Source organism: Culex quinquefasciatus, chromosome 3 (assembly GCF_015732765.1).
Source record: "Culex quinquefasciatus strain JHB chromosome 3, VPISU_Cqui_1.0_pri_paternal, whole genome shotgun sequence".
NCBI lineage: Eukaryota > Metazoa > Arthropoda > Insecta > Diptera > Culicidae > Culex > Culex quinquefasciatus.
Window position 1 is genome coordinate 41,308,294 of NC_051863.1, and position 14,230 is coordinate 41,322,523.

At 39.1% G+C, this 14,230-nt stretch overlaps 1 protein-coding gene across 12 annotated transcripts in view; it reads left to right on the plus strand.

Annotated features, from left to right (window-relative positions):
* Positions 1-14,230, plus strand: part of LOC6040300 (protein winged eye) — a 408,769-nt gene that overhangs the window by 335,993 nt on the left and 58,546 nt on the right. For all 12 annotated transcript variants that reach the window (XM_038261924.1, XM_038261920.1, XM_038261919.1 and 9 more), the window contains one exon: positions 13,171-13,358. In XM_038261924.1, coding sequence (XP_038117852.1) covers positions 13,171-13,358 — 188 coding nt within the window. The remainder of the gene's footprint in view (positions 1-13,170; positions 13,359-14,230) is intronic.

Here is a 14,230-nt window from a genome sequence, read left to right on the forward strand (position 1 = left end):
TTTAACACATTAAAACGTTACTTAATTCACCATAGTTTATGGTTTTGAGGTTATGTTGAAAACCACCCATTTTTGTTTCGCTTATTATATAACTTATCAAACTTTATGATTTTCAATACTAAGCTATCCAAATCAGGACCGAATGGAACATATCCGGACAAAATTCGTTCAGTCGTTAACCGAGTAAATTAATTGCAAATTGTTGTTAAAATCCCCCCACACACGCACAGACATTGCAATCAGGTACATATACCAGATTTACGGATATATTTCTGGAGTTTTTTTAAAGGGTCCAATAAACCAAATTTCCAGTTTTTGCTTTTTGAGGGTTTTTGAAACCGCCTTGAGTTAGGGGTATTAAAAAACACCCAAAAGCAAAAACTGAAAATTTGGTTTCCTGGCCCTTTAAAAAAACTCCTGATGTTTATAAGTAAATCCCTTATGTTTATCTATCAAATTTGCTGTAATTGTCTGCTCTACAACTTTGTAGATTATTACATAAAAGTCCCTTTAACACCAAATTTCTATCTCATCACCGTTTCAGGCTGCAAATTATTGAAAAACACCTCCTTTTTCGCATGTTCAAAAATGGAAGGGGTCGTACCGCCGCTCCGTCACGAGATATAAAAAAACGGACCTCGGATTCGTGATCAGGGACATAAGTTACCCCTAAGAACAAAGTTTCACGCAAATCGAAGAGGGATCGTGTGAGTTGGTAGAGAATTACCCACATTGAAAAATGAATTTACATAAAACAGTTTAGTCTTTCAAAATATTGAAAAATATTTTATGCAACTGAAAATGATTCATTTGTAAAATTCAGTCCGTACAATTTTTTTGCAATTTTTGCAACATTTCTGAAAACATGTATTTGAATATATCATCTACTGTTGGCTTATGGATACTCTCACATTGGATTACAGCTTCTGTAAAGCAATCTCAACTTGAGCAATCTCAATTTGACAGAACTCAGCTATCATCATCGAACCCCGATCGCTGAAAGTTCACTGACAGCGCCGGTGCACACAAAGTTGGCCCGAGAGAAAACCGAGCTCAACACTCAAACATCCGGGCGACACGACGATACATACTCTTTCTTTCTTTTCCTATCTCTTTCCTGCTTGTGTGGGCAAGTGTGGTGACAGCAATCATTTGAATGCAGTCTTGGGCCAGGTGATTTAACTTTCGGTAGAATTCAAACAAACGAGCTCTGCCCGATTGAAAGAAATGGTGAGAGTCAAATGACTGTGTCATTGAGTTTGCGTTGCGCTCATTAATTTGGACAGCAGGGTATCAAAGTTAGACGAACGTTGCTCAGTCCACTGTCACAAAAATGTTCATTGTTCCTGTTTGAAATTTTTACACAGATTTTCAACAAAAACAATCAAATGAATATGTCACATTGATTTAGTTTGATTTGTTTTGAATGCATGTTGAACCGCACGCAATAGGATTTATTTTCAATCAGTTTTCTATCACAATTTTCTGAAAATTTCTAAAAGCACATAAAGAAAATTACTGTTTCATTTCTATAACCTTACCAATGACTTTTTATCAACAACAACAAAAAAACCTCTAAATTTTGGACCTGAATTCTAATTTGAAAAATGCAGTATTTTCATAACTTAACACACTTAGTTTTTTCTGCCGAACTTCGGCACAATTCTGCCGAAATCAGAACAACTGAGCGCTCGGCAGACTGTTCGGCAGAAAATTAAGCTGCCGAGCGCTCGGCATTTTAATTTTGACAGCGGTTTTAACTGTGCCGAAAATCTCGGCATTTTCAAAAACACTTTTACCGAGATTCTTGGCAGTTTTCAATCAATTTTGAATTAGGTAATGAAAGAAACTTTAAATTGTTTTGTCAACTTAAACATTACCATTTATTTGGGCTACAAGAAAAAATAACGTAAAAGACACTGAAAACTGTAAATTAATTCTTTGCTCCAGAAGACATCGTCATTTGTTCATGGAAAAAATGATTCCCATAAAGTTGTTCCGCAACAGGCTTTTCCTAGACGGCAGCTTGAAGACGTTGTATCGATTGTGAAGTCCTGTTTATTAGAGATAAAATTAAAATTAGCAAATGTTAGTTTCTGGAAAAACATAAAGAATACATACCATTTCTAATTTCAGTATGTACAATTTGCTCTGGCACAACTTAATCAGAAAATAAACATGGCTGCTTCTGATTTTAACCGAGCAGCTCGGCACTTTAATATAATTTGACAGATACTTCTGCCGAACTCGGAAGATTCTGATGGTACCGAGGTGCTCGGCACACTTTGAAACCGAAAATCAGCATTTTAATTTGAAATGACTGAGTACTCGGCATAATTTGACAGAAATTGTCATTTTCTTCCGAGACTTCGGCAGAATATTGTTTTGCCGAATAACCTCGGCATAATACTCTGCCGAACTTAAAAATTGATTTCGAGTGTGAATGATTCTTTATCCGTATTTTTTTCTATTTATGATGGATAGTTGTTTGTGGATTTATAACAAGAATTTTTGAGATTTTAAAATCCAAAAAAATAAAAACAATATAAAAATTGAAATAACAAGCCAAGGTCTCAACATTTTCATGAAAAAAGTGTTGTAAAGTGCATTTTACACCTGCCCAGTTGTTTAGCAATCATTAGTTTTCAAAATATTCAAGTATTGAAAAAACTTCTTGAAAATTGAACATATTTTTGATCGATCCCAGACATGCATATGATTTTAAACGCAGAAAAAGGCATTTGTAATTGTTTTCTGTTGGTTTAACTTCTTTTTTCTTTAAAATTTTGATTTTTTTTTGAAAAAATGTTGTTTAGCTCAACCGATTTGAAGGGGGAGGGGGCGACATAAACTTTGAAAAATATTTGCAACGGCCTAATTGTGAAATAAACAGTCAGTTTATTTTAATTAATTCTGTAAATTTCAAAACTGTGTCATGGTTTGGAACTAAACAAATTAAATGTTTTATATTTTTCTGTTCATTATGATTTAAGCAAAAAGTTGTGTGAAAATATCTGAAATTTATAACAAAAATTCAGAATTTTCAGCAGATATTCACAAACATCTCCCAAAAGTGACAACCTAAACAGTTCAGCTCGATTATCCGAATTCTTCGGGTCATTTTCTCTTTGGATAATCAAATCTCGATTTTTTAAGTTTTGGCTGTAATGCATTCAGCGGAATCCAACTTTTGTTTTCGAAATTCCTCTCGACAAACTTAAAATAGATTTTGGGGCTTTTTAAACTCTCCGTGAATCGTGAACTGTTTGACAGGTTGATATTCATGTCACTGAGGCGTTACTTTTTGTAACGCCGTGTGCTCCCACATTCATGACTAATATTCACGGCTGTCTGTTATATTAAGTTTATTTGCTTCTTCACGCCTGTTGGAATAGGTTTTCCATAAACCAATGTTGGAAAACATTCTTAAGTCCATGCCGAATGCACTTTACCCTTCTCAAAGCCAAGAATTTGTCACGGAATCTGTCTACCAAACCCGTCGCCACCGCCGTATACATCTCAATCTTGGGCCCGAAAATCGTCGTCCATTTCCGCTTCATTACCGCCGCTAGTCATAACATTCCGCTCGTCTGCGTATGGTTCCCCAGAGCAATCTCCTTTGATATTCTACACATACCGGTTGACGACTTCGTCGTCGGTCCTCCCACGCCTCAAAACACATGGTTCCGTCCCGTGGGAATCGTCGCCACCACCAAAAACAACAACACAAAACTTTCATTAAACGGGCATATCTACAAAACGGCTCCTAATGGCCTATTTGTTACAGTTTATCGTTTTTTGGCAGTTTCGTTATTGCTCTCTCGCTTCTCACTTTATGACGGAAAGCAGCTCTCCGTTTGTGACCAAGTTCCGGACATCCCGGGGTCGGACCACGTGTGTGTCTATCTATTACCAGGATCAACGATGCGTGTTTTGGTCTGGCACTGCAGGTTCTCGAAGCAAAACGGGGTTCCCCTCGTATGGGATTGTCTGCCACCGACAGTCCACGGGAACCATTAATTTGTGACATTTCTCAGATCATTATGCAGCGCGACGCGTCCCCTTCTGCTTTTTCTAGGTTAGGTTGCATGTGAAGAGCGAGGTTTAATTTTCAAGTTTTTGGAAGAAACTCCATCGAAATATCGATTCCTGCAGGCACGAAATTACAATCCCCGCTTGGTAGAGAGGTCCCCCGAGGGTATACGACCACCCCAAACCGGCGCTGATGTCATCGAGAGGCGGGTGGTAGATTACTCTCTTGTATACAGTCTTCAACCGCCGCGAGGGAATCGTCGGCCGAGAACCGGTTCCATTCGGGCTCGCACTGGGAAAGAAAAAGTGCAAAACCTGTGCGGGAGAGATATTGCGATCGACTGGGCTGATATATTCCGGTTGATCGGTCTTCTCCAGCGAACTCAGCCGGTTTTTTTTTCGATTGAATAAATTTAATCTAATCGACGCGAGATTCGAAAAGGTCGTGGATCCACAGCATCACCAATAACGAAGGTAGCCGACACTAGCGCCACCGCGCAGCTTGCGGAGTTCTGTCAAACTACACAACTGTCAAACTAAAAATAGAGGCGTTTCACAAACTGCTCAACGCCAAAGCGCCAAATGTAGCCCAATAATTCACCCTTGATCCATCAAGCAACCACACACACAGCACAACTGTCACACTGGCGGTTCTACCGCCGCTTGTTTTTGTTTACCCCAGCGCGGCCTAACAAAAACACGCGTAAATAACTCACACAAGAACAACAACAACAATAACCCAGCGAACGCGGCTAATGGACGTGAGTTTCCTAAATTAAGAGTGTTTGTTTTCTTGTCGGTTTTTTGCTCTCACTCTCTGTCGAAAAAGTGGCCGATAAAGCCATAAAGTGGATTTTTTTCTTCTTTTCCCGCAAGAGTCTGCGAACTTTGCGACGCCATCTGGTGCAAATCACCTCGTTGTTTGCTTCTTGCCGTGGCTGATGGGAGCAATCATCAACTCGAGAGGTGGATGCAAATTGTTGATAGAGAGTGGTTGTGGTCCAACACGTGTTACCTTTTCTTGTTGTAGATTCGCTGAAAGTTTGGGCTGGTAAATTGAGTTATTCACGCCAATTTTTAAGTGACAGCGAAATCTTGAACCCTGAGGAAGATCCGAATCCAAGAGTGAAACGTCGGTGAGATACAGAATAAGTTGTTTGAACTGTTTCATGAGACCGTAACGATAAGAATCAGAACAATTAATAGAGGTTATAACCTAGAAAATTAGATTTGCAGGGCCGGCTACGAAATTATGAGAAAGTACGTTCTGATCAAACTTCGATTTTTCTGATACTTTTGACACAGCTATTGATTGATTTCTGATCTATTTAAGTACACCAACACTGCTACAACGATGAGAAGAAACTCAAAATCGATTCATTCGATGTTACACACGATGTCATAATGGTAAAAAATGTACTCCCTCGACTGTTTTTATTTTTTTCCTCCGTTTTTTCCGACTCAATTATCCCTCCTCGAAGCGCATCAACACCATATTGCCGTCATGGTGCTTCCTTTCCCGGCGACGTGTTCCCGAGGGGTTCACCGCGCTACCGTTTCTGGTGATTCACAATTTTGTAGGGGGGAGGGGGAGGGGGGTTGGTTTGGTTGCATTGGACCCCCCACCCTGCATGCCACCCATCGGCCAAGTGGCGCTTATAAATGCGTAAATAAATAATAATTGCCGTCCCGAAAGAACCCCGCCCCATCCCGCTGACTTCTCCGGACAAAATGACCAGGGTTGCCAGGGATCTGGAAAAGGGGAGGGGGGGCACCATAATCATATCATCATTATTTGCCCATGCAATCAGGAGCAGCGGCAATAAGCAATTTTGAGGCTTGTTTTTCTTTTAATTTAATTGCGTTTTGTGGGTTACACCATGCCGGGTTCGTCTTCAAACAAAGTTTACTTTATTTCATGAGCTGAAGTTTTTTGCATCACCTTTTCTTGTTTTGTGAGATATTTTCTAAATCATTCAAATTGCATCAACAGATTTATTCCAGAACAACAATGAATAAAATTCATGGCCGAATAATCCAAGTACTGGCCATACGCTCTATAATTTGTCAATTTCTCAGTAATTTACACAATATTTAAGCAACTTTTATGCAAATAATTGTTCTGATTTCAGGAAATAGACGAAGCCCAAAGCGTAACGCCTGCGCATGAAAAGTGACCCAGCGTGAACACTAGCAAGCGTTACTTCAGTTGTTGGCAATTATTCACGTTGTCACGATTCGTCTTGACTTGCAGCATTTCATGAATTATAATCTGTTAAAAATCTTAACAGAGCATTTTCAAACCCCGCTTCCAGCAAGTCTCGTAATATCTCGACCTCCTCGAAAACCTTAATCTTTTGCAGTAATCTTCACCTCTCACCTTAATTGGACGGCGTACAGCAAGCTGCATCAGATACCGGCCCGATTCCAGCGGTGCACATATCGGAAAAAGGCCGTGGCGGTACCTTTTCTATGAGACTTGTGACACCTTTTTCTTTCAACTCTCAAGTGTGAGGGTCTCCTCCGTAAAAAAAACACACTCGGCTGTGAAGAATTTGTTTTAAATTTAATTGCAAGTACACGATATAGTCTCCCGCGCGCGTGTGTGTTAATTCTAATTAACGCCGAGAGTAATGGTACCTGGCATCCTCGACGAGCTAGCAATGTGGTCCTACAGTACAGTGAGACCTCGGTGGTTTGACACATTATAAAATTATTTCATCTTGTTATAGTTACACGAGCAATTGGCAAGATGTGATTTTTTAAAGGGTGTAAGAGCAATTCCAGCTTAAAACAGGAGTTTTTAGGTACTCCGATTTCAATGAAACTTTGTAGACATGTTATCCTACGCTTATGTAAGTCAGTTTTGCGTACATGGAGCCAGTTTCAGTCGATAATGACATTTGAGAAGGGTGTTTGTGTTTTAAATATTTTTTATTTCGTAATTTAAATATTGCAGTATCTCGAAGCCATGCATCGTATCAAAAAGTTGTCAAAGGCAAACTTGTAGAGAATTTTACGGGCTTTTCGAAAAAAATATACTTAAAGAATAAAACACGCTACTTTTATGAGATTTTTTGATTTTTAAGTTTAAAAGTCAAGTTTGTAGGTGAGGCCACGATTTTTTTCGTTCAATTTTTTGGGAAAATAGCCTAAGATGTTACAAAAATACTAACAAAAAATGTCGGATGGAGCAAATCACCTAAAAAAATTACAAAAAATCATTTACTGAAACTTTTTTTTAAGTGCACTAAACGTCAAAATTTTTAAAAACCAAATATGGGAATCGATTTTCCAGACAATTTTACATAAAAATCTGCATATTGACCACTGTCCTAAGTCCAATCCTTGTGAAGTTACAGCGGTTTTAAAAATAAAAATGTTGAAAAAATGGTTTCTTGATGGTTTTTGACAATTTCATAATGACAGACTTGATTTTTCCGTCTCGTGAATATTTTTACCGGAAAGCTCTTCCGATTTCCCATAATTTTCCCATTAATTTTCAAACATCGGTGTTACAAAATACTTTTCACATTATTTCAGTAGTGGTACTTTTAAAAATTACAGAAGCAATAAGATTCATGTTTTCTAAGGTTATATTGCATTTTTGGTATTCTTGAAAAGTTAGTTTTGAATTACAATTTTCCAGAATATTTTTTTTCGAAGGGATCAGAATACTTCACGAATAATCTTTTTTAAATTGAAAATGTGATCATTACTTTTTGAGATAACGGATTTTAAAAATTAGCATAGCAGTTGCTACTCCGTTATTGACCAGGACCTCCAGAAGTTACATCCACGAGCCGTGGAAGATGAGTGGGTGCTATCTTTCCTCGCTTCGCAACTTCTCAAAGGCCCCTATCATGCTGATCAATACCGGTGCCGGCCACGACCAGTGGTGGGGTCACGGGGAAGTGGATGGGAATGTTAGTCCGATACTTGAGTGATAGAGACTGTTTGAGTGACGTTTTCATCTCAAAATCGAACTTAAAGTGGCGGAAAAAAATGTACTCATACATCTCTGTGGCTCAAACAATGCCTTTTTTGGTCTCCAAAACGTAACAAAAAAAATCGGGTAGCTGCCAAAATTGCATGGAAACTTATAAAAAAAATGATGACTTCCTTCTAGAAAAACAATGTAAAAGGGCCGTAGTGAGTTTGTAAACAAAGAGTGTATCTTGCTCACGCTAGATAATGTTTACATTTGACAGGAAAGAGATACATTCTTTGTTTACAAACACACTACGAGTCTTTAACATTGTTTTGATCCTAGGAAAGTCCCCAGGAAAATTTAAGTAGAATACAAAAATAAAATGTCATGAAATCGGCCGATTTCAGCAACAACAAAAGCATAGCTTAAATTAAAAAAAAAATATGAGGAAAAATTACGGCTGTGAACAATGCTTGAAAAGGTATCTCTTTCACCGAATGGAACTGCTTGATATTTGATAGAACTTTCTGTTAGCGATCATTTCCGAAAACGAAATTTGATCGCTGACATGCAGCGCCTATCATGATCGTCATTGCTTGGCGACGGTCGGTGAACGTAAACACAAAGACGAAACGAACGAAAAATGTTTCGTCTCTCTCTCTCTTCCTTGTGTTTGCTGCGTGGTGACAGAAGTCATCTGAATGCCATCATGGGAGAGATGATCGGAATCTCGGTAGAGTGTCAAACGACCGTTCTCTGAGCGAATATATTTACAGAGGGAAGTCAATGTCTGAGGGAGTGACTTTGCGCAGTACTCAATCGTTTGTGTGTGAAACGAACGCAAGCAGAATGTCAGCAGAAATCAGGTTATCGTGGTGAAGACATTTGGAGTATTCAAACAAAGTCGGAATTTCGTAGGCACTTGCTGTGAGTACTAGAATTCGGATCAATTGAATACAATAAATAATACAAAAAATGTCAAACCAATGAGCTTTCACTGTACCAGCACGCCCATAAATAGAGAGCGAGCTAATTTGCATATGTGCGTGTTTTGCGAGTGCCTCGAGAGGATGCAGCAGGTGAGCGTGATGAACACGCACACACACACAAACACATGCTGCAAACGAAATAGTAGCAAATGAGTGCGTCTGTGTGTGTGTACCGGATAGTGTCTTCATTTGCATCTCATTATGTTTTGCGGCCCCCAAAACCCGGTAAAGTGGCCGAGGCGAAATGAACTGTTGATTTTTTTTCCTTCCATCCCTGAGAGCTCTTGAGGGATTCGGACACGGTTTTGTGTATTTGCAAGTTGCAGGTAGCAGCAAGATTAAATGGTAGGGGGTAAAAGTAGGAGAAAGCAAACATAAATTTCAGCGCTAACCATTCGCAATTATGCAAAAATGGCCTGCCGAAACACAACTGCTGTGGTCCACTGTATACGACCAACCGGGGAACAATAGAAGAAGGGAGGCTCAAGAACACAATAGCAGAGCAGGTTTCAAACATTGTTTGTTGGCACAAGCGTTTGCTCGGCAGTGTTGCGCTAGCGATTGACCAAACTAGATAAAACGAAAAATTTGCCTAAAGCAAGGGGTATAGAACTGAAATTTCCTTCCCTCTTTAAAAAATAAAACTTGAGCACGCTTCTGTTGTGAGCGCCCACGTTGATGCTCACAGGTATTCGTTAAATCACATCACGAACTGCAGTCCGGTCCTTTCTCGGGAAAAAAGTGCATTGTTCTTTCCGGGAGACCGGGGCCCGATGTGCTGCGCTTCTGGCGATTTTAGATTAAGATAATTCACTGCATTTGCAGGCATGCATTTCCTTGTTGTTTTTTCCTCCGCCCTTCGGCGGTGACGTTCCGTGGGTTGATACACGGTATCCGTTGTGTATCCATTCTTGCCGAGTTGATACCCGGGTGAATCAACGATTTCGAGCCCGGAAACGGGCTCAAGTTTGTTTTCCATTTAGCCAAGTTTTAATTTGCCGCTTTCTGCAATCAGCAGTTGCCCCAGAACCCCTGGGAACATGGCAACGGAACGGCATCACGGTGTGATTAACAAGCACGGAATATATCTCCCCTTTCCGGATATGGTCGGAATCCGGGCCGGATCTTGATTGATGCAGGGGAAGCGATAGCGGGTTAAAGTTTGCCAACTTTGATTAGTTTGCTGTTGGGGGTAGAATCGGAACTCTAAACTGGAATAAACTAGGTTTTGCTTGAAAATTATAGTTTGTAACCATTAATCTGAGTATCGAAGAGATAACTTAAGCACTTCTAAGCGACAAGCTTCCAACGAGAACGCACGCAAACAACCAAGCTACGATGCAAAGAATGTGCACAGCATTAAGAAGCTCACCAATACTCGCATCTCTCGCTCTTCGTGTTATCTCTTGATTCTTTATAGTATAGAGACAGTTTAGCTATATCTTCTTTAATTTTTAAAAGAAAAAATCAAGGGATTAACATCTCGCTCTGTTCAACTATAATTAGTCAGACTATCTCCTAATAATTCTTTCAAAATTAATTTACACACCTGGCGCTCTATGCTTACAAAATACACAAATTAAAGTAGGAAAATAGTATACCAACAATCGCATCGAGCACCCGCCTACGCCGAAACGGTATGCCATTTGCTCCATAATTACCCCCGAAGCCAGTGTGCAAACAATAGTAATTTTCAAATTGCATGTGTCTGCAAACTCCCTCGAGGGAGCGATATTCAAATCAAACCTAAGTCATCAACTAACGCAAATGATTACCTTTGGTTTATTGGTTACACGCTTATTAAAAACTTTATTTATTCACAGTTAATTTTACTCCGATTAATTCAAATTCAAAAAAAAAAATATCGAAATTTGTTCTAAATTTTGTCAGGATACAGAATACGGAACATAATTTAGAAGAAACTAACTCCCAATTATTTGAGTTACCCATCTAGTGCCTTCCATAAATTACGAAGTATTTTATTTATTTATTTTTAAGTCACCGAGAGAATAATGTGTCTTATTTGAGTTAATTTCACTTCGAATTCAATCAAATCGAGAAAAAATTACCCAGATTTGAATGCTATTACTCAAATATGATACGGTTTTAACGGAATCGATGTAAACACAACCTCAAAATGAGTTTTTTCGATTATTGATTTGAAGTATTTTGAAATTTTCTAATCCCTCGAATAAAAAAGTTTCAGTATTTTCAAATCAATCCTAAAAGATTTTATAAAATAAGAAAGAGTCTCACTTTAAACGCAGTTTTCTTTTCTTTCAGGCTAACTTTTCTTCTTCATAAAGCATTATTGTGCTCTTTGTTCACTGTTTCAAACAATAGCAATTCTTAAAATAATATTGAAAATTTTGGTCAGGACTTTTATGAGTAACGTCATGATTCGAAATCCGGACACTTAGTAGCATATCATTTTTGTTATAGCTGGCAAAATCTAATATAATAAGTAACAAATGTAGAAATATCATCAGGGTGTAGTATAGACAGTCAATTTAAAGAGAATGCATGCAAAATATGTCTTTTCTTACCATTTTTCCTCAGAATTTCCAAATTAAAATGGCTTGTTGTGCTTCGAATCCCGGACACTGATAAAAGTTGATTCGAAATCCGGACACTCGATTTTACTTATGAATCGCACAAATTTGGGTCGAAATTTTAGTGAATGGCATTCTTTAGGTCTCAAATAAGATGTTGACATCAAAACAATCGATATTTTGTATAAAAAATAGCTGAAATTCAAGGAAATAAGTACCAAAATTTTCTGCTTTACCTTCTCGGTGCACTCGGTGCACGCCTATGAAATATTTCAGCAGAAATGTTTCACAGTTTTGGTAATCACATGAGAGCTTTTGTTAATTTGATTTGGTTAACCGCGGTGGATTTTCTTGAAATAATTCGAACTGTCAAAAATCCACCAAAGCATCTACCGGTGGATACTTTTCTACCACAGATTTTTGTGCGATCAATGTGGTAGATGCTTTGGTGGATATTTGACAGTTCGAATTATTTCAAGAAAATCCACCGCGGTTAACCAAATCAAATTAACAAAAGCCCTATGATTTAATTTAATTTTATTGTATTAGCATTGGCCAAAGCGTCCAAACATATTTGAAATGAAAGTTGATGTTATAATTCATCAAATAACACAGTTTGGACAATAATTATGCGAACTTATATGCACATAATTGATAAAACAAGATAATGAGTCCGGGTTTCAAAGCGTCCGGGAATTCGAATCATGACGTTAATAATCTGACATAAAAAATATTTTTAGTTTTACCACTGTTCATATTATGAGTAATGATCTAATTTCAATCTTTTTTTTGTGATTTCAATTATATTATTTTATCTTTTAAAAAATCGCAGTATTTTTAACGTTGCCGACTACAAACATATTTTGAATTTTCTATTTAGTCATAAAATCTGATCTGAAGCTTTATCTCAAATAGTGTCAAGTAGGTACTCTGAGTAGAATGAAATATCATCAAAGTTAACTGAAAAAAATCTAACATTTGTTTAAAAAAAAACGGTGAAATTGAACCTTTTGTAGAACTTTGTTCAAATGTGTCAAAATTTACAGATAAAAAAGAAAGAATCGCCCTTGCATTACCAACCTCCAGCGACGAATTGTCCTCAAAACAGTGCCCAATGCTCGCGCCCAAACCCCCCTCAAAAGCATTTTTGCACTCAACGGCCAAGCACTTGCGTCAATATTTACCCTAGGAATTATTATTTAACTCGTTTGCTCTCCGACCGATGACGACTCTCATTAACGTGTGCCGTTGGGCGGTCCCGCATTTTATATTTATTTTTTGCAAATTTAAAAATTATCACATTTTCTTGGTGCGGTTTTCACGCCGTTCTGCCTTCCTCCCCCCGTGTTGCAGTGGTAACTGCGAGGGGTTTCAAAAGTCAGCAAAAGCCACAACCCGCAACATCCTTTGAACGACACGACGGAAGAAACGAAAAAAGAAAAGAAGTGACTCAAAGTTCATGCCCCTTGCCCTCGCGCGGAGCTTATCTCCGAGGAAACCACACCACCCAACCAGCTCATGAATTCCTTTTTCTTGTTTGAAGTTTACACGACAATAACGCGGGGATGGTAACGGGTACCACCTAGCGGAACGTGACATCCAAGCGTTACAAGAGGTCGTATGATTTACTAATTTTCTTTTTGTCTTCTCCTTCTTTCCGTTACAGTGTGCCTTGCCAAGGCATGTTGGGGCCCACGGCCAATGGTCGCCTAGTAGGACCTGGCATCGTCGGTTCTTCCGCTGGGACCCTGTCACAGCAGCAGCAGCAGCAGCAGCACAATCACCGGAACCTATGGCCACCCGTGCCCACCAGCGCTGCCAGCCGTGCGTTCGAGTTCCAAACCAATGGCGAAGGTAGGTGTCGTTACGCTTGGTGACGCTTCGTTGACAGAACTGTGGGAATGTTTATTTTCATTAAAAAAAAAAACTTCAAAGAACCAGTCTAAAACTGGTAAAGATGGTTCTGCCGACCGTTACGCCTGTCAAACGCAGCGTTACGCCCGTAACGCTTCACTGCGGGTGCTAATTTTCACACCATCGCGCCAGAACTGGTACCATTCCGTGTGGAATTGCACTGCACTGCTCAACATTCCACAGTCCGTATTCCCATAGTGATGAGCTCGAGAGAGAGAAAAAGGAGGTTTAACATAAACCTCTTTAACAGAAAAAAGCGAGCGATAGACTGTATTTGAACGACTTTTATGGTACTTTAAAAAAGCATTTATCATCGTGTGGCACTCTCTGGGTTACCGAAAACGAGCTCGACAACATCTGCCGACGGCTTTCGAGTTTATTCCTCACTCTTTTTTTTTGGCGTGAAGAGTAATCTCCGAAATGGATTTCCGATTCCTCAATTTTCGAGCCATTCAATAAAAGCGTTTTCGCGGTACAGACATCATCCGCCCGATTACTCAGGCCGGGGTGAATGACGCGATTAATGCACACCTTGAGCAAGTTTTGTTGGACGAAACAAAAGAATTTGAGTTTTCTGATAAGTTTGAACGAAGCTCTGACAGAAAACGCGTGAACATCTGTTTGAGCTGTTGATTAACATTTCTTGTCAGACTTCTTTTATTTGGGTGTACTAATTTTGCCTATTCCTCATCTGATTGCAAAGTCAATTTTAAGATTTCGTCCGTCATCCCTCGGAAGATCTGTCTGGTCGTCTTCCGGAGCATCTTCGGCGTTGAGGCGAAACTTGCGATTTCCTGAACGGGACGACGCGC